Source organism: Urocampus carinirostris, chromosome 15 (assembly GCF_059441175.1).
Source record: "Urocampus carinirostris isolate Australia breed hairy pipefish chromosome 15, RoL_Ucar_1.0, whole genome shotgun sequence".
NCBI classification, from domain to species: domain Eukaryota; kingdom Metazoa; phylum Chordata; class Actinopteri; order Syngnathiformes; family Syngnathidae; genus Urocampus; species Urocampus carinirostris.
The window spans coordinates 18,059,342-18,083,169 of NC_142363.1; the positions used below are offsets into that span (position 1 = coordinate 18,059,342).

The 23,828-nt window shown below is 38.2% G+C and overlaps 1 protein-coding gene across 5 annotated transcripts in view; it reads left to right on the forward strand.

The window, feature by feature from the left end:
• The window catches only part of esrrb (estrogen-related receptor beta), a 67,912-nt gene that overhangs the window by 13,310 nt on the left and 30,774 nt on the right, over positions 1–23,828 (forward strand). For 2 of the 5 annotated variants that reach the window (XM_088355213.1, XM_088355215.1), the window contains 3 exons: positions 7,018–7,143; positions 17,855–18,037; positions 18,307–18,468. In XM_088355213.1, the coding sequence (XP_088211339.1) occupies positions 7,018–7,143; positions 17,855–18,037; positions 18,307–18,468 (471 nt within the window). The remainder of the gene's footprint in view (positions 1–7,017; positions 7,144–17,854; positions 18,038–18,306; positions 18,469–23,828) is intronic. The other 3 variants (XM_088355216.1, XM_088355214.1, XM_088355217.1) reach the window with 3 other exon arrangements.

Below are 23,828 nucleotides of genomic sequence, written 5' to 3' on the forward strand. Positions count from 1 at the left end.
TAGTATCATGCTGAGATAAGCTCTAATGCATTTTCGTATGTCATTCGTTCCACTGGTGGTAAACTGTTGGTTCCCTCGCGGCCGCGGTCCGGTTTCTATTTCTGTTGCACAAATTGTTTTACTTAAATCGATTTTTATAAGCAGCAATTATCGACTGATCAGTCATTACATTCTTTAAGTATATAAAGAGCCTAATGGTTGTACAAGTATGAACACAGTAGCTCTGAAGTCTCAATTTCGTGAGTTCATAGTCTATGAGAAATATGACAAAATACTACTTTTTAGGGGTACGCCTTATAATCCGGTGCACCTTATAGTGTGGAAAATACTGTAAATTATTTTTGGGCAGCAGTAACCTGACTCTCATCTATATTTCAAACAAGATTATGAGATTTACATATTTTAAAGGGATCACATGGTTCCTAGTCCAGAATAGTAGGTTACCGTAGGGTTAATTGTCATAACTATAAATGGTTATAAGTATTTGTTTTATTTATTCCTACTGTGTGTGTGTGTGTGTGTGTGTGTGTGTGTGTGTGTGTGTGTGTGTGTGTGTGTGTGTGTGTGCTCACAAGATGTTAACAGTATGTCAATAGGAAACTGAAGAATATTTTTATTTGAGGTAAATGTGACACATTCTGGCTATGCTCAGTCAAATAGAACATAAAACATTATGAGTATGAGGTCTGTCTTGATGGGAGGTGTTGATTTCAGACCTTCAACCCCTATCAGCTTTGGACAGTCTATGTACCTTTTTCAGGCAAACAAAAGCATTAGGCCAAATCCGCATGTTTGCCATTGCCGTCATTGGCAATCCTGTCTATTGACAAAAGATGAACATTTCGTCCCAAGTAACATGACTGAGCTTTTGTCTCCTCTCTTAAAGTCACACAAAGGAACAGAAAAGAGGCGTCAGTCAAAAAGGAGATGTTCTAAGTGAAGCACGAGCTTAAACAATTAAGAGGAAGGTACATGGAGAAAGAAATTGAAAGCTGGGATCCTCCCTCCACCCGCGCCCGTTCCCACTTTGCATTGTCGATTTGAAATCCCTCTCTTTCCCCTTCTTGGAGGGCTGCCTGTAATGGAGCTAATCTGCCGTCGTTTGTCCGAGCCACAGGAGTTTTGTCAATAACAATCAGCGTTTGGAAAGTGTAATTAAGGCCGAGGCTTTTCATTAGGAAGAAGTGGGAGGAGGGGGGCCGTCTCCAGGGACGGGCATGCCAATTAGAAACTCAGGCACGCGTCGCCGGGTAATTTCAGGGAAAGGAGGGGAAGAAAACCCTGGACTTCTTTAGATTGAAGAGGGACTCTGCTGCTCTTTCACATGAGAGGAGGAGGAGGCTTAATGGCATAATAATCAGACAGGGGGTCCCGGGCGGGGATACAGGGATTTTTTTGGAGGAAAGTAAAAGCGTACCAAACACATGCAGGTAGGTGGAGGGACATGAAAACAGTGAAACAGGGAGTGACGATGACAAGAACTGATTAATTAAAGGAATAGCGAGGCAGTCAAGGTTGAAGGGTGAGTCGGTTCTCGCTAATGAGAACAAAACAAAGACTACGTCCTATCTGGCTCTTTGTCACATTGTTCTACCGCACTTGGGGCGAATAGCAGGTTCAATTGATGGTAACCGTAGTGCAGAATACTTTTTTTTTCATCAACCTGTACTCGCTTTTTGTCTTCCTGCAGATTTCTGTTCATACAATTCTTAAAATGTGTTTGGTTGGCAAACTGCAAACAGTAAATTCGTATTTTATTGCAATGGTTGGTAACCACTTGGCCGCAGATTGGTACCTGGCCCTAAGTTGTTCGGAACCGGGCCGCACAGAAAGAAGAAAAATGCCTTTGTTTTCGCTTACACTGTATTTATGCTTCTGTACACGCATTTTTTTGCAGCCAAAATTAAAATCAAAGTCTGCGTGCATGTTACACAGAGGTTTTAAGGTAGTATATCATTGTAATTGAGCAATAATTGATCTGTCGTCAGATATCGCTGACCAATTTCACTCAGCATCGGGTTAAAAGGGAATCGAACCCGGCTCGTGTCCAATCCTTGTTGCAAGCTCACTGATGTTGTAAGAGTCAAAGCAAAAGGAATCATCACTCTATTTTTACTCACAGTACCACGTTGTACAACGTAATACGTTGTGATGGAACATTATAAAAGAGAGTTTAGCCAAAGCAATGTTTTACCACATGGTACTGTGAAATACTGTGATGATGAGATAAAATCTAATGCCTTGCCTATGTTACCTAGATTCCCAGTGGTCTAGTGTTTGAACAGTGGATTTTTCCTTATTATTAGTGTCGTTATTATCATTATTATTATTATTATTGTTGTTATTACCAATGATTGTATTAGGCCGGGTTGCATGAATATAGTCAAACATTAAACTGATCCGTGTTACAGAAACTACTATTTCACTGTGCATAAAAAGACCAGGGTTGGGTAGGGTTACTTTAACTGGATTACTTTCAATTACTTTTGGATTACTCCAATACCAAATATGCTAATAAAAGACAAAATAAACTAAATATGAATAAAATTATGACTCACAACACATGGTAAGCTTTCTCTCCTGGCTTTGATCTATTTGATCTCCGTCAAAACTAACATAAAATGCGACAGAAACAAAATGAAAATAAATCCAAACAGCTTGCCAACATCATTTTTGCCGTTCCATGTATTCCGTTACTCCCCAAGCCTGCACAAAATGTGGTAATTTTATTCATATTTAGTTTCTTTTGTCTTTTATTAGCTTATTTGGTATTGGAGTAATCCAAAAGTAATTGAAAGTAATCCAGTTAAAGTAACCCTACCCAACCCTGAAAAAGACAGACTTGCTAGTCAAAGCTTTAAATAAACTTGGAAAAAAATAAATATCTGGGATGTTTGATACAACTTCTTCTTCAGACAAACTATACAATTACTAACAGATACCAAGTTGTGCTAAAAAATTGGCATTTTTATACGTAATTTATGTTGTAATATAGATATGTACGGGGTATACATGAATATGAAAAGAAATCCTTAAAATTATCTCAAATTCATGTTTCTTCGTCTATTTTACCTCATGTGTTTGCCAAATGAGATTTATATCCAACACAAAATCTCAATTCTGCTCTCACTTTTTGTTCTGTTGCAGACTTTAGATATTTGGGATGTTTGATATGACTTTTTCTTTTCTTTTTTCAGACCAATACCTATACAATTACTGACAGATACAATCCAAAGCGCTGTTAAGTTTGTCATTTCTACATGTAATATTTGTTCTAAAACAAAAACATACATTGTGCACATGAATATTAGAAAAAATCCTTACATTTATTTAAAATTAATGGTTTATTTTGCTTGTGTATTTTGCCTCATTTGTTTACAGAAGGCATTTTGTATCTAACACAAAATCTTAGTTCAAGCACTTTTCTTCAACAGATGCCTTCAATTTCTGGTGGTGTATTATAACTTTCTGTTACCGCTATCTGTTTTTTTTTTGTGTTTTTTTTAACAATTTCTTCATCCATCTTCTGTCAGCCTGTCATCCACCTAAACGAGCCCCTTGAACTCATACATTGGGTATGTTACATTTGTCAAAGCTAAGTCTGCATTAACGTCAACCTGGATTTCCTGATGTTTCTTTCATTTTTCTGCTCGCTCCTATCCCTGCACATAATGTGCCCTACCATTCAAAAACATATATCCCTTTCTGAACTGTGTTTATTTCCCATTTTTATATCAAGTGTGAAACTGCTTGAAAACTAACTGGACGCAATGTCCCTCTTTCATATGAACTAATAGACCTTGACAGTAAGCCTGTAAAAGTCAGGTTAGATTTTGATGAGAAATACTTGCCATTTTTCTGTAATTTACTTACACGACCTGACTTTCTCCTGTTTTTCCTGGCATAGGGCCTGTAAAGCCATAAAATAGATTGAAAGATACTTATCAAGAAAAGGAAAAAGAACATACCGGTACTTTTCTTCTCTCTTTTCTTTGCAATGTTATTTGGAAACAAATTGTAACCATTTTCAAAAGCAGATAAACATGTGTCAGACACAACAAAATGAGAAAATTATAGGGGGAATTAAAATGTCCTACCTTGTAACACATGTAAAACCTATATAATTAACTAATAGGGATTTTACTCTGAATTTTATGATAACTCTATTTGCTTCCGGCTTCATGTTTTCTGGCACGGTTGAATTACAAAAAGCTTGTAGAGCTCCCAGATCATATTTGTGTAAACGCCATGACACATATGGCCACAATTAAAATTACATGACATCACCAAAGTTGTAATGTCATGTTATTGAAAGCTCAGCCAACTCACCTGATAAAACATTTTGGGACAATACTGAGTGATGTTTTTTAAGAGAGAGTCAGTACTCAAAAAGGGTTTCCGGGTCTACTCATATGCTTTCCATCAAAATATATTAAAATAGAATGACAATTATGTAAGAATGACAGGCTTGCGTTGATAGACAAAAGGAATATTGTTTGCCTAATGTAAACAGTAGCTATAGGGTCTTTTAAAAAAAAAAATCAAATCAAATGTATTCGTAAAGCTGTTTTCAGACAATCATTTACGTCTCAAAGTGTTGTATAAAATGTTCAGTGTAAAAAACCACAAAGTCATGTATGACACACACTCGAAGTTTGTGTTTTTCGGGGTAAAAAAAAATGTGTCTATGGATGAACGAATACCATATAAACAAAAAGTATTAATAGACTTAGCTGCTGTGTTGTACAATAATTTCTAATAGAGGTCAAAACATGTTAAACCAGAAAAAAATGTAATTGAAAAGATGTGGGTGTTTCCAATCAGATCGAAAGAAATCATTCCTATTTGAAATGTATTTAGATACAAATTAAGTCATCTTATATTTAGGATAAATGTTTTTTAATATTTACAGTATTGGCAAATTCATTAAAATAATGTAAAATAACAACAATTTACCGCATTGCACCTTCACTAAGTTCTATGAAATCGAATTTTGCACCAACTGAGTCAAACCAATTGAATCGTTCTTCTTTCAAATCCGTCCTTGAATCTTTTATTACCCCATCTACTTAAAATAGTATCGATTTTTGTTATGTGTAGTCTTTTTATAAGTTTCATGCTATATTTATCTTTTAGATGAATTGAGTTTTGTTGAAATTATTAGTTATTCTTTTTGTCATTTGTTCCCTTTTTCATCTTCATTTTTGTGGTTTATTTACAATAAAACTGTTCCATAGAGGGCTTCAGGAGCCTCAAAACCCAATAAATAGTCATACTGTACATTTCCCACAATTTTAGGCCAGTAATCAATTATTATGTCTGCCCCTAAGTGGTGTGAATAGCTTCTACATTTTTGTTTTGCTGTCCTACCTTTATGAAAACACCCTTTGTGAGAATATCAGGTGACCTCGGGGTTTTGCAAAACACGTGTATATTGTAGCACAAGTGTGAGTTACGTATGATTATTTTTGTTCTAGATAGTGATATTAAAGTCTGGTGTCTCTTAGTAAGCCACTAGGTGCAATGTGTGCATGTGTTGGTTCTCTCAGTCCCTGACTAAGAAAGAGGCACTCAGAGATTGGGTCGAATGGCTGCTTTGTTATGATGTTAATGGTGATGACATTGAATGAATATGAAAATAAACGCATTCACCAGCCAAGTAAATCCAAACAAAACAATTCTAGCTTTTAAGTGTACGATTATCTGATCAATTATGATTGAAACCCACAAAATAAAGGAATTGCTCCCTGCACTAGGCAGCCCTGATTGCCTCCTCCCAGCATGTGTGGAAATGAAAAAGATGATTATGGTCTCGTTCTGCAATGACAACAGAGAAAACAGAGCGAGAATAGACAATCAGAGCTCATCAGCCGGTTGCCTCACACCTTTATTTACCCCCAATCCCGAGGAGATGAGTGGAATTAGCATAATGATCTCTAAACCAGATATAAGGAGGAATTTCTAATTATTTAGAACATCTTGGGACTCCCTGACTTGATCTGTCCAATAATGTTAACATAATTGCATAAGTTGTCAAAGGGTGTTGGAGGGCCAGTGGAAGAACACCAGTGGAATAGTATTGAGCCTGCAGCTGCTTAGGATTGCTGTTGCTGTTGTGTGTGAATAGTTACTAATTGTGTAAACATTTTACTTTGCCAAATGCAAAATCAAATACATTTTATTATATATAAAATACTTATCGTTTAAAAACAACATTTAGTCAAGGTGGGGTGCATTGTTTGAGGAGTCCTTAAATGGTTGAAAGTTAAATAATGGGGTAGTGCTGAAGAGGGACTACATGCTTGTCCCCGCTATTTTTTGTTTTTGTTTATTTGGGACTGTAGCATGAAAATTGTGAAAGAAATAAGGCTTTCTTGAAGTTCAGTCCAAACACCAACCCAAAACCTCAAAAAGGATGAAAAGAGAAAAGCTTTTTTTAACAGGTCTAGGAATTGCACGTACTTGCATGCGCATCATGAATGATTGAAAAAGGCTGCAATTGTGACTTTTAAGCCAGCAGATTGCAGCAGAGAGTAACAAAGTTTTAAATTCGGTACACCATTTTTAACGTTTTAAAAATGTTTTGAGGGATATTCATCCAATTAATGATTTTTAAAAATCTTTAGGTTTTGTAAAATGTAGAGAACAAAATAAAGGCAAGAGATGTCCTGGAAGCATGTTGCAATTGAAAAATGTTGAAACAGCAATGGCAATTGTGGTAAGAATAGGTTTGGCTCGACTCGAGTTTTATGTAAATCAGTCAGTTTGGTGCTTCTAGCTTGCTATTGAAGCAGTGGCAGGCCACTTTATGAACAGAGGGGGGGACGATGTGCACCTGGGGCCTGTTGGGGCCATACCTAGAAGTAACTCGGGCAATTTAGGGTTACATCCTCCCTGGAGAATCACTGTGTTTATATTCCTATTTTCCCATTAATATGTGTTGCAAAATAAAAAGTATGCCCAAAATTGGTCAAAAGTATCACTTGATAAATCTATCCTGTTTATTTATTTTCTTAGGCAACATTGAATACAGCTGTCCCGCCACAAACGAGTGCGAGATCACAAAACGGAGACGCAAATCATGTCAGGCTTGTCGCTTCATGAAATGCCTCAAAGTGGGGATGCTGAAAGAAGGTAAGAAGAGTAAGAGAATTTTTGTATTTCCTCTTTGACTCATACATTTAAAATGTTTTGCTTTTTACATGCAACCACTGTTGAATTGAGTGATTTCTTCTTTAACACCTTATCCTCGGTGTAAGAATAAATTTTGCATCAGTTCTCCGGAATAAATTCCTCCCTATAAAAAAACGTTGGGGGGCCAGGACAGTGGTTCCCTTGCTCCGCCTACACAGCCGTAAATAATGGTCAGTCTAGCTGTGGACCAAAAATATGCTGAATTGGGTCATTTCTTTAACCAAGTAAAATAAATGTAACAGTATTCCGTTTGTAAAATGTGCTCACTTGGCAGTCAGCCCTGCTTTGTTTACCGATCCCTTAAATGTTTTCTGAACATTTAAGGTATTTTCCTGTGGATGCCACCTGAGAATTCCCTGATAATTTAACATGTTTTGGACAGAATGCTCCAACTGTGTTTTCTCCTTTGCTTTACCTCTTGGAGTCAAATTGAGGGATTGTACTGGAAAGGCACCTATCTCTGCTCCCTAAAAGCGGTGTTCAATGCCTTATCTATTGTGTGAAAAAGTGTTGAAGTAGCATGGTATGGACACAACAAAATATCCTTAAACTGTTGTGCAGTGAAGTTGTTATTATTTCAAAATGTTACATTTTCTTTGTAAGTTGTTCTCTAATTTTGATCATCAGTGTATATTATATGAGACATTACAAATAGGCATGAGAGGACATCCTGTGTTGCATGGTTTTACAATATCAAAATGCACTGAGATATTTTGTTACTGTATAACATTTGATCCACTAGAATATGTCTGGTAGAAGCTTATTCAGGTATATTTTCATACATCAACAATTTCTCAGACGTATAGTAATAAACCTCATTTTAACAATTCTATATGTAGGCCATTTGCGTTATGGCAATTTTGGTTTTAAATTGTACCTTGACCGGTCGCTCGTGGCAGCGTATTTAATTTATATATTTATTGTGACCACCAATAATGCAAATAGGGCTAGCTGGCAGACGCAGCCTCGAGCCTCAGCACTCTTGTCGCTAATGCTACCATCTCGTTTTACTAACACTCCTATTTGCTGTGCATAAGTATTAGATATTATTGGCACACTCTATAAAACTTTCTCCTAATGTGGCTGGTGCTAGTATTGCCGCTAGTGGCTGATCCTGTTAAACTCAACTCAACCTTTTTACACAGAAATTTAAGTCAACCATTGTTGCATACTGATCCATTAAAGAATATCAGGTCAAACAGAATAACAAACTAAAATTGAATAACGATAAATCAAAGAGGGTCAATTAATAGTAAATACCTAATTATTTAGTTAAATAAGTGAAAAAATAGTTCTTGAACAAGTGTTTGGCCTTCTGAATTCCGAGTTCATATTATAACTTTATATGATATCTAAATCCCTAACTTTTGTGTAAACAATACTGGCACGTATATGTATGAGTTTTTTTTTTTTTTTTTTTTTAACTAAAATGCGGTCTCTTATTCATCCCGTTAACAGCATCTTGTAATAAACTAGTTTTGTGTGATTTGTATATGCATCCTATGCATGAAAACTAACGTTTTTTTGACAAAAGTAGCAATCCACTAGTGAGACAGTCCCTCATGATTATTCATTACCCTAAATAGTCTGCCGGATAGAGGCTCTAACTGATACAATTCTGCATAAAATTGCCTTTTTTACGTTCTCTGGCAAACTGGCTCTGTATATATTCTGACATTATTCCTCCCATTATTCACCAAAGAGAGGGATTTATAGATGCATATATATCCAGCCGCCACCTGAAGCCAGAGTCGTAACCTATATGGATCTCTGCGCAGAAACCGAATCCCTCAGACTGCACGCAGCCAGATAAAGCCTTAGTGCCAGAAAGACAGAGTAATCGCATTACTATCTGATGAAAAATTGATGCCAATATATCATCTTGGAGAGTACAACAGGACAAAAATATGTAGTCATGGCTACCGATGAATGACCTGTGTCAACTTGTAAAACTCAAAAATGCAGACTATGGATGAGCGCGCGAGTTTCAACTGCAAACCAAGGAATGTAAATGACAAATTTATGACTGTCATCATACTGCACCGGTTATTGACTGAGATCTTGCTGCACAATGTACGTCATCAGATCAGGTCCATCATGAGCAAAGAAACATCACATCAAAATTTTGCATATGCCTGCTTAAGATTGTGACAGAAATGAAGTGGAAATGGAGCCTCGTGGTCAGAAGCCACCGTAAGCTCAATGAAGCCTTCAGCTCAACGCAGTGCTCAGGCCAAGTGTGGAACCGGCTACTGCTCATGTGATTCTGGTTGCCACTTACTTTCATTACGGCAGAAAGGTCACATTGTGTGCCATTGGAAAATCACCTAATTATAACTTTACCGCTCTAACTAAGGTGCATTACGGCCCTTTGACCGTCCATTGAAGAAACCTGTCATATCAGATATAAGATGTATGCACTCAACTGTTGAAAGGTTCTATTCATTTCACAAATGAGGTGATACAGAACACACCACAAGCCTATTGTACTGTTTCATGAGTGTATACAGAACTCTTTAGTGCACCGTGAAATAATTTCCCATAAATTATTTAAATATAAAACACTTTTATTATTTTATTTCAAGTGCTACTGTTAGTTTATATTTATACATTTTATAATTTTGTGAAATAGACATACAAAATTTAGCAGGGAAAACACATAAACGAACACATTCGTGGATTATTAATGTGTAACTTTCTAAATTGCTCTTTGAGGCGAAAGAAAAAAAATTCCAATATAAGTCACATCATTGAAATCCTGAGGATGTATATGATGTGAAATGAGTTGCTTACACGCAATATTTTGTACAGTAGATGTTTATCTATGTATTCCTGTTCCAGTATATGGTCAAATGAGTGAAAACAAATGTAAACATTTGTTTTTAGCATTCCAAAAAGTATAACTTTATATATCTTTGATTAAAACCCTTGTACTCTTTCTATACTAAAACCATTATCCTTATCCCCCAAAAAATAGCATTGTTTTCCTCTACGCTAAAAAATATTGTCTTTTTTAATGCTTAAAACTAGTGTTGTCTTCTCCTGCGCTGAAATCTAGTTTTAAAGTTTGCATTTCCTTATTTTATGCTGGCAATTAGAGTTGTCTTTGGATGTTCGCGTTAAAAGTTAGCATAGTTGTTCAAATATGTAGAGGCATTGTTAATATGTCAAGTTGTTTTCAACTTGTGAAAATAGTAGCACAGGCATGTCCAAAGTCCGATCTGGGGGCCAGTGACGACCGGTGATCAAATTATTACTGGCCCGCAGCCTGTTTCATAAAACTAATGGTATGTGGTCCACCAGTAATGTTGACCACAGTATGAAATACATTTGTACAAAAGAACAAAAATCACAATTTAAACAGATGTTGGCATTAGCCCTTTGGCCACCTTGCCCATGGCTTTCTGTAAGAATCTTATCCCACCCTATTACCGACATGGCAAATGTCAAGAAAAAGGAAAAGTTGACTTTGACAAGTGAAAATTAGATTATTTTTTCAATTAAATCTGAAACAACTGCGTCTGCCTAATTCACCCAAGAGACTGTGGCTCTTTTCAAACATTATAATCTAAAGAAGTACTGCCAGATGAAAAATGCTGACTATAAGAGAACTGGAGACGACACTGTGAAAAGGTGAATCAACTGGAAGCTGTTTTAACGGCACAGCTGCACTTTTTCACGAGACTTGGCGGGTCAAATGAAAATCCACAAAGGCGAGCTACAAGTTCGCGATGCTGACTGTCAAACACTGCAAAGCTTTCACAAAGGGTGAATTTATTGAAGACTGTTTAATGAATACCAGGCTGAATAGTTGTCCCTCACAAATTTTCAACTTACTAAATCTGGCCCGCTTTTTGAAAAGTTTGGACATCTTGTAGTAGCATTTCTGATCAAAAAAATAGAGTACTTACCAGCTACTCTGTAATTGTTAACTTTCATCATCAAATACAGTATTTTACAGTACTATTTAATCAGATGAATCGTCTTTAATTTTTACACCAGCACTCTTATTTTATTTCTGTTTTGCCTTCCGTACCAGATTGTGTCTGCACTTGGTGGTGAGGAAAATTATTTTCAGAAACCCGCTTTCAGGAGACCTGCTCAGGGCCTGTCGAGTCGCTGTGCATTTGCTCTCACTGTATCAAGGAGGAAGTGATCGATAGAAGAATCAAATGTCAGATGCAACAGGTTTTTCCTCTGATCAATGAAAACGGGCCAAAGCTTAGAGCAAGGGGGACGACAAGATACTATTGAGAGATTACATTGACATCGCTCAGCGACAGTTGCTCCTTTGCACTAACTTCCTCTCGCTTACTCAAGCACACAAATGCCAATACGTACTAGGTCCATGGTGGGGAAATTGTGCCTTTGATAGAAAGCCGATGTACAATCTGTTGGAGGAATAACACAGATAAACATTTAAATCAAGTAGAATTCAGTAGAATGACCAGTCTTCGCTACACAAAATTATTTTATTCAAATTTGAATAAAATCAACAAAAATCAACACTACTAATTTGGCCACAAAAAAACTTATAGGCTCAATCGTATCGACAGTTATTATGCTAACTGGGTTATCGTTTGTAATGTCATAATGTACCAATGGATCATGATTAGCTCTGCAGTTTTGTTCCCTCCACGACTGTTTTGTTCTGCCATCCTTTAATCGTAGGTTTCTTAGTATATACAATTAGATATGTATGTTACTTTAAAAACAATTTGTCTTCCTTTTGTCTCTTTATTGAATGTTTAGCAGATTTATCTTCACATTGTATTTCAATGGGTTTTTATCATTGTTCCATGTTTTTTGGGGGGCAATCACAGAATACTGAAGTTGAAATAATTTCATATTTTTCGGCACCACTGAACCTAGAGGGCTAATCTGACAATGAACACTTTTTTCAATTGAAAATTGTCTTCTACTGCGCAATATAACAGAGATAATCAGCAGTTACAGTACTTTTCATGACAATTAGCCACAGCAGAACCTGAAATCGTGTGCGTAGTTTAGTGTGATGAAAGTCAACAGAACCCCATTTAGCACATTAATCAACCTAAAGAGTAATGGGTGGCAAATCACAAATTTTAGTACTTAAACCTTACTAATAAATAAGCATGGTTTGCCAGGCATAAAAATGTTTGAAGTGCATAAATTAACGCTGTCCATAATTGATATAATGTTGACCTGCATTTATGCAGTATAATGTTTAATGCACTTGACATTACTGAGTGTTGTTGAGTACCTTTTCAGCAGCATAAATCAAAATTATGAGTAGCAGTAACAGTAATTTTGCAATTGTTCGTTATTAATGCACATCCTTATTAACACACATTAACTCATTTTTACTGCTGTTGCATTCATGTAATGTGTCATTTCAGTCAGCGTAGGGCCAGCGATGTCAGGTCACCCGGGAACATTTGGCTAACCCGTAAACCGACTACGTGACAAGGGTGTCAGAGTGGCAGCCCCCCGGGTCCGAATTCGCGGAAGGGTCAGTGCCCTCGTTCCTCTCGTGATTAAAAATGCTGTGACGCTCTGTGACCGCAGTTTAGCGTAGCGGTTTCCTTGAAAGGCCACACAATGCGATGTGGCCTTCTGATTTTTCCCAGCAAAAATAGCATGCACCACAAACCCCCGACCACCCCCATTGGCATTGCCAATCATCCCAGACATCCTCACACTTTCCCCAGGGAGAGAGACAGAACAGGTGAGAGACTCAAAATAAGGGTACCCTATCATGAGCAAAGTGAGTGAAGACAGGGTCTTTTGTAGGAGTGCGCTTGGAAAGGGGATTATTATTGTTTTTGGAGAGAAAGATGAGCCGCAGGTCAGCTGGCCTCAGCCCCCTACCCTGAGGCCCGCGCTAATCCGTGCACAAATGCCAACCGCCTTGGCCAAAAGCCCTTCCACCACCGCCTTGCCCCCCCCCAGCACCCTGCTTTGAAGAGCTGATACCCGCGCTCAACTCCTGCTCGCCTAACCGCGCTTCGTGGCGGCCCATAAAAGAGTGAGATGACTTCAGATGAAGTGGCAGTTAAATCTCTTCCTTCTTTTATAACACACCTAATGTTTACTACGGAGAGAACTCGGCAGAGTCGGACCACTCAGGCCGAGGGCCACAGTGGAGACGTCAGACGACAGCCTGTCCATGGTGCATCACAGTCTGAATGATAGAGTCTGATCTTGCTGCTTTTAAAGACTGGAACATTAAAATGAGGCAGAAATGTGGCTAGTGTCAATTCCAGTCAGCAGTGTTGGGCGCGTTACTGAAAAAATGTTTTACTATTACAATTTACTTGATTTAAAAAGTGATTCCATTCAACCCCATTCAACTATCAAGTTACGAGTTACTGTATACACCTGCATTAAAACCGACCACCTATAACTGCTTAAAAATAGCCACATAATAAAGGAAATATAAAACAATGTGTACAACAACCTGTGGAAGCAGTGAAGCCTTCATATTTCCTGTGTAATCTTAAGATCTTGCATACAATCACGTATCCGAGACACTCCATACCCAATTTGTCTAAGATTCAAACCCCTCAAAGATTTCCTTCTCCGTTGAGTACTGTCCAAGACGTGTTCTTTTTTTCCAGGCATGGTGTATTGCGAAATTGTTTTAAAAATTCAAAAGACCAAAATTCTAAACACATTTACCCTAAATTCTGTGCTTTTGTTTGCACCATTGATTTTCCATTTTTGTTGTTCTTGTATAAGTCATGCCCCCTTCCAATGTGTTGCCTACCATTTGCTACTGGTGGCATGTAACTAAACTTGGGCATTCAAGCTGACCACCTGATTACAGTTTTTAATTGTCTTGTTGTAAATAATGCTTGATGTAAGTATATATGGTAGGGAGAATATCAGTAAGGAGAAATTCTTCCACTTTGACAACGTGATTAGCGATGAAATGTCGGTGGACTAGGGGTAATTAATCGAGGATGGAACCAGTACCGATTAGATGGTATTGAAATTATTTGACTATCTTCAATAAACACCACGTAATAATGGCGTTTAAGTTACAATTTCTCTGTTACTGAGAAAAGAAGATGCATTCCTGTAACGCGTTACATTACTTCCAACAATGTTAAAGACCTGAGCAGGAACCACTCGCACAGTAAAACAAGTCAGAAATTTGCAGTTTCAATTCCAGCCGGCATCTGTTAATTATGATCAGGGCTGGACTAGTTACAAGGGGCACCCGCCAAACTCAAAATGCCGCCAACACATCGGCTGATGCGACCACATGACTGGACCGATCGGAGAGGATCAGAGAGGACGGGAGAGCTTTGGGTGCGACGCAAGAAACTGTAGAAAGTGGTGACATCACATTGGACCCAGAGAGGAATTTTCCATGGCTGTGGCGTGGGCTGTCGGAAACAACAGCAAGTGGAGTAGAGCTGCAACCAACAATTTTTTTTATTATGAGCAATTAATCTGTTGATTACCTTGCCGGCTTCTTCACAAACATTAACATTTTTTTGCAGTAGTTAACACCTTTGGCTCTCTGTAAAACTAGTTGGACATACAATAACTTTCAATTAATCAAGCTTAGCCTTACAAAATTAAGTGTTAATAAAACACACATTTTACTATCGCCTACAAGGAAACAAACAGCTTGTTAAATCCTTTCTATCTCCTTTTTTAACCCCGCAACAGGCTCCTTGGCGGCTGCAAACTCATTGCTGCCCACCAATAAACTTTTAGTGCATAGTTTCTTAACATTGAGCTTTTGATGGAATAATGAACACCATATTGTAAATAATGTAGTCTAAATAACTGCTAAAAAAATAACAAAATAAAAGTAAAATAGTATGTTTTCTCCATCTAAACTACAATTTAAAAAGTGTGTTCCCAATGAACTGATTAATATTTTCCAAAGTCAAAGAACACTGCTTTTGTTGACTGTAACCCTGTAACAGTACTTCCTGGCTCCCACCCCAAGAAAAAGAAAATCACTGCAAAATTGTTAATTTGTTTGTACATTTCAAATTGGTCGATAGGAATTAAGATAAAATAATCAAAACCAGCACATCTGGAATGAAAATATCATGTATATTTGAGAAATAGTGCAAATTACATATTGAGTCAAAGACAATAATAATGATAATCGCAGAAATACATCCCCATTTTTTGGTTGAAGATACAACTCTGGATTTAAACCTTTAAATCTAACACTATTAATGTTAAAAACCTGCTACAATTCTGAGTTAAATATTCAAAGCAACTTTAACTCAAGTTAAAGCTTTAACTTTTGACAGCACTCATATTTACTAAATTAAGACTTGTTTTGGGTTGTTGATTGTTGCTCTTCATGATTTGTACAATTGCAAATAGAGTTGAAGACTAAAAGTTTCTAAAAAATCTCAACATGAGTGATGTTAAATTAAAGCTGTCAGTGAGCATGCATGTAAAGTGCAGGTACACTCGCCATCAGATTACTCCGTCTGTCTTGCTGGGAAGGATGAGTCTCTGTTGGGAATTGGGGGTAATTAGGTTAGTGGGTTGTCAGTGTCAGGAAATTGAAAGACAATCCTAATCAGATTTGTGTTCCTTGGGAATCAAATAATTTGTATAAGTGAAGGAAATCTCTGTTTTACAGTTAGATGATAATACACTTTACAACCTCCCTCGCATGGACTGGCAAGCCGTCGGCTGTGGCCATATAACACAAGTGTGGAAAATGAAGAGTATGTTTTGCATAAATCCACCCTTGAATCCCTTTTTTGGTTAATGGTGATTCCGTTTGACATCATCCGATGTTACACTTCCTACATGCACGGCGCAACTGCAGATGGTGGGACGGATCCAAACTCATCTTCTCTGAGGGCATTTGCTGATGGGCAAATTGTATTAGGCTCATTTGCAGTGGCTACACAATGCCCAAGTTTGACACTGTCCTCCCTGTTATAAAGTGATGAAATCATTAAGGAAGTGCTCTGGCCGGCACTGGTGTTTCGCTCAGAGGACATAGCGGGCTGACAAATTAACCCTCCCCCAACTCTCCCACCCCTACAACTGACACACATTGAGCCTCTTCTCATCCACCCTTTAGTATAAATTTGTGTGGAGGTTGCTTTATGCATACAAGGTAAATTGAAGGGATTTCCCCTTTCGACAGGATTAAGATATCAGGGATGTTTAGCCTGGATGGAAGTGGCGACAGACTCGCTACAAATATGAGGATGAATGATAAAGGTTTGCATACATTTGCATCGTATAAGTGAATACCTGCCTGGTGGTATCAAATAAATAGAACGGTGTAGATTAAGCATTTTAACTATGAAGGAAATGAATAGAACAGAAAAGACATCCAAATAGAAACATTCTTATCAAATAATGAGATAATAAATAACTTATGTTATGATGAGGCCGGCTTGACATTTACAGTATCAGCGCCGAACCCGGACCCCTAGGTGTGGTTCTGGGTGATAAGACTCTGTTGCTGCTCCTTTGAAAGAAGGGTGAAATAAGGGTCTTTTATGAGGAAGCAATACCTAGTTATCTGTGCCGAGTATGACAGAGAATGTTTTGTTAGCCGGTGCTTCGACTCGTCGGCCGGTAACACTTCCCTTTGCCAGATCTCAAGGACCACACGCGCTGGAGCTCTCGCCCATGCGCAAACAAGTAAAGAGCCAATTAGTATGCAGTCCGCCTCAGCCAAAAGCTAAATAATTAGAGGACCAGTCTGTGAGATCATTGACCCCGCGTTAAATATTCATATGTTTAGACCTGCTTTGAGCTCAGCTGTGTCACAGTAGACCAGCCAGGCATGGACCGCATATGGGAAGACAGCCTTTTACTCTGACACATCCGCACACATGCTGACATGCATGCTTACACACCGGCTCAATTTTACGGCACCGTGCTGTCGTTTTATGTTTAGTTAGTAGCTCTGGGCCAATCATTCCATCACAGTAATGCCTTACATACTTTTAGTATTTTCCATGGTACTCTGTAACTACAATTCATAACAAGTCAGCAACAAACTATGATTTTCATCGGAGATGCAATGCTATTGTTTTTTGTCATACTGATACTAATAATGCCCTACTTCTTCAGACTGATACCAATGACCAGAATGCACAGTATTTGTATATATTTTTTACTTCACATTGTATTAACTTGCATAAACACCAATTCAATTAGTAATTATTATTATTATTATTATTCATATCTACATCAAAATTGTACATATCCGATAAACACATCTCCCAAATGTAGAACTGACCATTACTATAACTGGCTATTATTGGGTAACTCCATGTAAGCATCCAATGTAAAAAAAAGAAAAAGAAAATAAAATACCCACCCAACAACACAGAATGCAAAATACAGAGACATGTAGATAAATAATAACAAAATAAGTATCTTAATTCTGACATCATGTACCATTAAGAGAGAATGATTTTTTCATTTGAAGTTCAAAAGCGTAACAATGTCGATTTGGTCATCTTCTGCAAGATCCTGTTTTGTCACGAGCGAACTTTTAAAATATTTATTATATAGAATTTGATTGTCTGAGGACAAAATGGTATTACAAATGTTGATCAAGAAATAATCATAACAGTTGGCAATTTGGTTGATCTTTCCTGCAAATGTGCTTCTTACCACTGATTATCCATATTTTGTCGTTTTCTCCATTTGTCCTCCATAGGGGTTCGCCTTGACAGAGTCCGAGGGGGCAGACAGAAGTACAAGAGGAGGTTGGACACGGAAAACAACCCGTACCTGGGTTTGACGCTCCCCCCTCCTACCAAAAAGCCTCGTGAGTACTGCCCCGTCACTAGCCCATTGTCTCCCATCTCCGTCGCCACTCCACTACCAGGCAAGCAATCAGGTAATGATTGTAAGCTAAATTCGAAGCGAAATAACATCACACGCTCTTTTTTGTATTCAAGCACGTTTTTAGTTTTTTTAGTCAGTAAAGTGAGCCTGGGTACTCCAGTGCTCAAGGACAGCACAACTGTGACCCATATTTATTCACACACAGATATTTATAATGTTGCAAAAGCCTTCATATAAAATCTTAAAGGAGATATTTTTTCCTGATAAAACACTGAGCATCTGTTTTGCCTCGTCTGCCCTCCTTTTCTCCTCTACCCTCAGTTACAAAGATAGTATCTCACCTTTTGGTGGCAGAGCCAGAGAAAATCTACGCAATGCCTGACCCCACCATGCCAGAGAGCGACATAAAGGCTCTCACCACCCTGTGTGACTTGGCTGACCGCGAGCTGGTCGTCATCATCGGATGGGCCAAGCACATCCCAGGTAGGATCTTATTTTCTGCAAGGGAAGGTCGATACGTTTTTTTGTTTCGCATTGTTTTGTTTATTTTGGCTGATAAGTGTGTTCAATAGTTACCATTTCTAGAAAGTAATTTACTTAGAAACAATTGATACATTGGAAAAAAAATCTTGTTGCAATTGGTCATCATCAACTTTTTTATTTAACTAAATAAAGAGTAGTACAAAAAACAAAAATAATACTAAAAACGAGCATGATTATACAATAAGGATATGTCACTTTGTTTTGTTTATTCTACCTTTTTTTCCAGGTCAACTACTTTTTTAAAAAAAGTTAATAGTTGTAATGTTAAATCCTTGTGCTTTCAAAATAACAACAAATAAGAACTAAAATGAGCAATTTTATCTTTTACCTTCAAACAACAATTATAGTTGTGTTGACAACAATTAACACCAGCTCGGTAGCCTAGATGGTAGGGCGCCCACTCTGAGACTGCGAGGTCGCTGCTTCAAGCCTCGGCTGAGTCATACCGAAGACTTACAACATTGGTACTCATTGCCTCCCTGCTTGGCGCTCGGCATTAAGGTTTGGAATTGGTGGGGTTTGGTCACCTAATGACTAAAATGGCTGCGCCCTGTTTGGCTACGGCTGCATCGGCTCGCTACAGTTTAACTGTACGGGTCAGGTGTATCGACATTTTGTTCTGTGTGCATGGTTACAAAGAATGACAATAAAAGGAAATTCTATTCTATTGTAATTCTTCTATTCTATTGGTCTTCTGCAGTATCATTATTCTAAATATTATTTTTCACATTTTACGAGAAAAGCAATTTGACATGAAGAAAGAATAAATAATAACTAATATCTATTTATATATATATATATATATATATATATATATATATATATATATATATTAATGAAAATTAGCAAAATCACCTGACAGGAGAACAAGAATATTTCATTTAGGAAATATTATTACCTTATTCATGTGTGTATACAGGCACTCGGGTATAACGTGCACCCCTAATTTATTATCAAAAATAGGTATACAATTTCTCAGCTCAAGCGAAGCATTTTAAGCGACAATCGTTGATGATTACGCATGGCCATGATTAAAATCATCTATTAACAAAGTCAACTGTGAACATGATATCCTATAAAGTGCATTATCTTACCTTCGTCTCCTGTAACGTGTCTAAAACTAATGTTATAATGAAATAAAATCAAAACCCCCGTTTTGGGGGGATCTGCTCTATAACACTGGTGCTCTAGTGGTTAGGACTTGGTGCTCTCACTGTCGTGAACAAGGTTTGATTTCCGTTGCATCCAATGTTTTGCGATTGTGTTCAGCGATATTTTTCGACTGATCAATCATAGCACAAATAAGGTAAATGATACCGTAAAACCTCATGTACAACGTGCACCCAATTGAGTTTTTTTATAAATATGCACGTGCATCGGCTCGCTACAACGGGTCAGGTGCAATCGACATTTCGTTCTGTGTACATTGTTACACAGAATGACAATACAAGGAAATTATTATTATTATTATTATTATGTTATATACGTTGTATCACATTTTCTAATCTGACTTTTTTGTGTGCTTATGTTTTAAGTCTTATGTCGAAGCTGTTTTCCCTAAAATTGTATTGAAATTCTATATTTGTCTTAATTGAAATGTTGACATACTAATACAGCCACAAAAGTATGACCGATACTGGTATTGGCCTCAATCGCGAGTATTTGTCTCATGTGTCAGTACTTTAACAATCGGCCATTTTACTAATCCTCGCTACCTTATTTTTTATTTACTCCGCCCTTCCTTTTTTTATGTTTTATGGATCAAACATACTTACACACTCGTGCAGATAATTAATGACAGAAGCACACAATGCCACAGGGCACGTGTGGCAGGGAGGGCGTGTGAAATCGGCAAAGCCGCGCAGGAAACAAATCAATAGAGTGCATCTAAAATCCCGACACTGAACGGAGAGCGTGGGGGTGGGGACACACTGACCTGGTGCCAGCGTGTGCTGTAATCACAAGGGAGATGTCGAGTAAAGTTGGGGTCTTGCCCGCTCAAACAGCACATCATATCACGAGCAGGCCCACACATATACGCACATGAAGGCACACTCAGCACAAGCACACACACGCCAGCTGAATTATTGATGGGTATAATCGTGTTTCCTCCTTGGCCCATAGACGTTCTGATAGACGAGGTGTTAGGTTATGAGAGGCTGTTGAATTAAGGACACAGCGCGCCTCACGTCAGCAGAGATTTTGCTTCCTGAGAGTGTTTTTGCTCTGATTTGGACAAAGAACACATTGTTTAGCTCTTCTTTTTTGCCACCAAGGCAGATTCTCCTTGATCTCGAGCTTGACCCCCATAACTCTATAACATCACACAGTAGGTAACAGGCCAATTGGTTGTATGCCTTCTTTTATAACCACATCATAGAAGCACAGCTTGAACAATCGTAGCAATGGCGCCTACAGTGTGTTTCTTCGCCCAAATCCCACACTCTTACGCACTTTACGTAACTAATTCAAAGCCAAGTTGCCTACGGCAGGCACCTTTTTTGTTGTAAAGGTCTTAGAGATCTTCTCAGAAGGCTAGGTATTATTCAAGTACAGATCTGATAGTAAGGAGATTAGCAATGGATATGCACCCCGCCTAAGACCTGGCCCGTTATGCATCTAAACTGTTTGGATAACTCGCCTTGCGCCGTGCACGCTCAGCAAACGAAGAGTTTACCCAAGAAGCTTAGCGGTACTCAGGACTAGACCTCAGGTGACCTGGTAACACACGTGCTCTCTGTCCAATCCCCCTAATTACCCAAAGAGTTGCAGTTAAGCGCAAATATGATATGAATGATATGAATATGAATATATAACAATCCTAAAATTAGTGGCTTTTGGTGGTACTTGTATTTTCCGAAAGCTCAAAACACTGACCCGACTACCGTTTATAATTTTTTTGAGGGGTTGGATTCATGGTGTGTATTACTAAGATTTATTCTACCACATCCTATAGAACTTATTAAGAACATTTAGGGCAAATGTTTACTATTATATTGCACAATTGCCTCATAAGGTTGTTTCTTTGTGTGATCATATATCCATGCATGTTCTTCCGCTTATCCGAGGTCGGGTCGCAGCGGCAGCAGACTTAGCAGGGAAGCCCAGACATCCCTATCCCCAGCCACTTCATCCAGCTCCTCCAACAGGGATCCCGAGGCATTCCTAGGCCAGCCTAGAGAAGTAGTCTCTCCAGCGTGTCCCGGGCCTCCTGCATGATCATATATGCACAGCAAATAGATAAACAAGGAAAATTCTACATAGAAAACAAGCATTATCTTCTAGGTTAAAAGCAAGTGTTCTTCAAAAACCTTTGCGTCTTCTTTATATGCTAAAACAACCGTCTTATAGTTCTACTCTGAAAACCAGCACTATCTTCCTCTACTCTAAATCTTTTTTGTAGTTGTGTGACAAAAGGTTGTGTTTTCTTTTTGAATAACAACTGAAGTTGTTACATATGGCACAAAAATTGGACATTTTAGGCAATTCAGACTAAAAGGGCTAAATTGCGTGGAAATTTGGGTTACTAAGTTACCAACTGCGTGGAGAATTTGGCAGCAGAATGCCAATGCCGACATGCCCCTGTACACCTGACGTGGTCTTCAGCGGCCTAGTTTTCCTCTTTCTCCTGGATGTTTACGTATCATGTTACCATTCAACGTATAATTATTTAGCAATTACGTATGCAGTATTTAGTAATGTGCCGAAAAAAGGTCAATGAGGGGTCGATTGCAAAAAAATAGTTAGTCCTACATTTGTCAGTGCTGTTGTCAAGAGACTCGTGCATTCTTGAACGAAGCGGCTCTATGAACCGGCTTTTGTAAGTGGATGACGGGAGACAACTACCCACTAATCGAGAGCCGGTCCCCTTCGAGCCGCTGTTTTTCTCTTGTGATCGGTCACACCTGACCCCAGAAGAGAAACGGCGTTCGCCAGGCGTCACGGGCGTTTGGCGCTAGGTGTGCCGGGGGCTTTAATAATGGAACTAAGCCTATTTTATGAGTTTTCAAATAAAAACATCAAGAGTAGTTGTTTAAGGTCTATAAACAATTGAATAATTTCAGTTTGATTTGTTTCATGTAGCAAATGTAAAATTTGTAGAGATAGTTTAGCAAGGATCAATAAAGTTAATGCACATCCTATCCTTGGCCGGCCACACAAAAAAATGGGACGGCTCTGGCCCCGGAGTTTTGCGTTTGACACGAAGGTCATTATTAGAGTGACTATTTTCTGATCTTGATTTTTGTTGTGCACACGTGTATTAACTATACAGTACATAAAAACTCTAGCCCAGTCAAATCTGTTTTCTGAGCTAAAGTCTATTCTGTAGTCTCAAGTGTATTATGTCAAAAAAGAAAATTCATGTTTTCCTCCTTACCCAGGGAAGCATAATTTCTGTATTTCATGTTCATGTAAAATTTCACTGAATATTCTTTGTGCCCGTGTAAAAGAGTGTTGTGCTAATCAGATTATACAAACATATTGCCCGTTGCATTCTGCGCATGCAGTTAATGGGATTTGTGTTATTCCAAATACGGCGGTAATGATCATTTAACCCAAAACCTTAGTCAGTAAGCCAGAGCATCTAAACAATATGCAATAGCTGCAGAATTAAAGACTCTTAAGTCGATTAGGTTTGACTGATTTCATACTACTCGCTGGCCTTTCTGTTGTATTTGCTGTTTTGAAAGTGAATCTGCCATTCTTTACACACAAGTGGGCAAAATAAACATGACTGGTTGCTGAGTGCTTTGTCTGCCACATTGGTGGCGTCCATATTAGCACAGCGGGTGTCCTCTGGCCATGAAATAGCAGGATAATTGAGTTGTACATGGCTGAACCTGATCAGGGACGGTTCAGTGGTTTTGCCACTCTGTGCTCCAACTCTCCACGCACCAAAGCAACCCCGGGGTACCATACATGCGTTAGCGAAGAAGGAGGGGAGACCGGGTGATTGCATTCTGATAGATTTCTGAGGCCCAGGGCTATGGAATTAAAAAGATTAACAGTTCATTATGAACTCCACCACATTGATTAGACCACTGACAGATGAGGTAATAACTGTAGTCCAAGTATAACATTTTCAAACTCATGAAGACTGGTACTTGGCCTATCATATTTATCCAGGGTTGAGAGGGTTTCTTTAAAAATGTAATCCGATACATTTACTAGTTACCTGTTGAAAAACTTAACCAGTAAAGTAATCCAAATACTATAATATAGCATTAATGTAACTTCATTACTTTTGGATCACTCAAATACCAAACAGGGCAACAGGAGGGTTTCGATAAATGAACAAT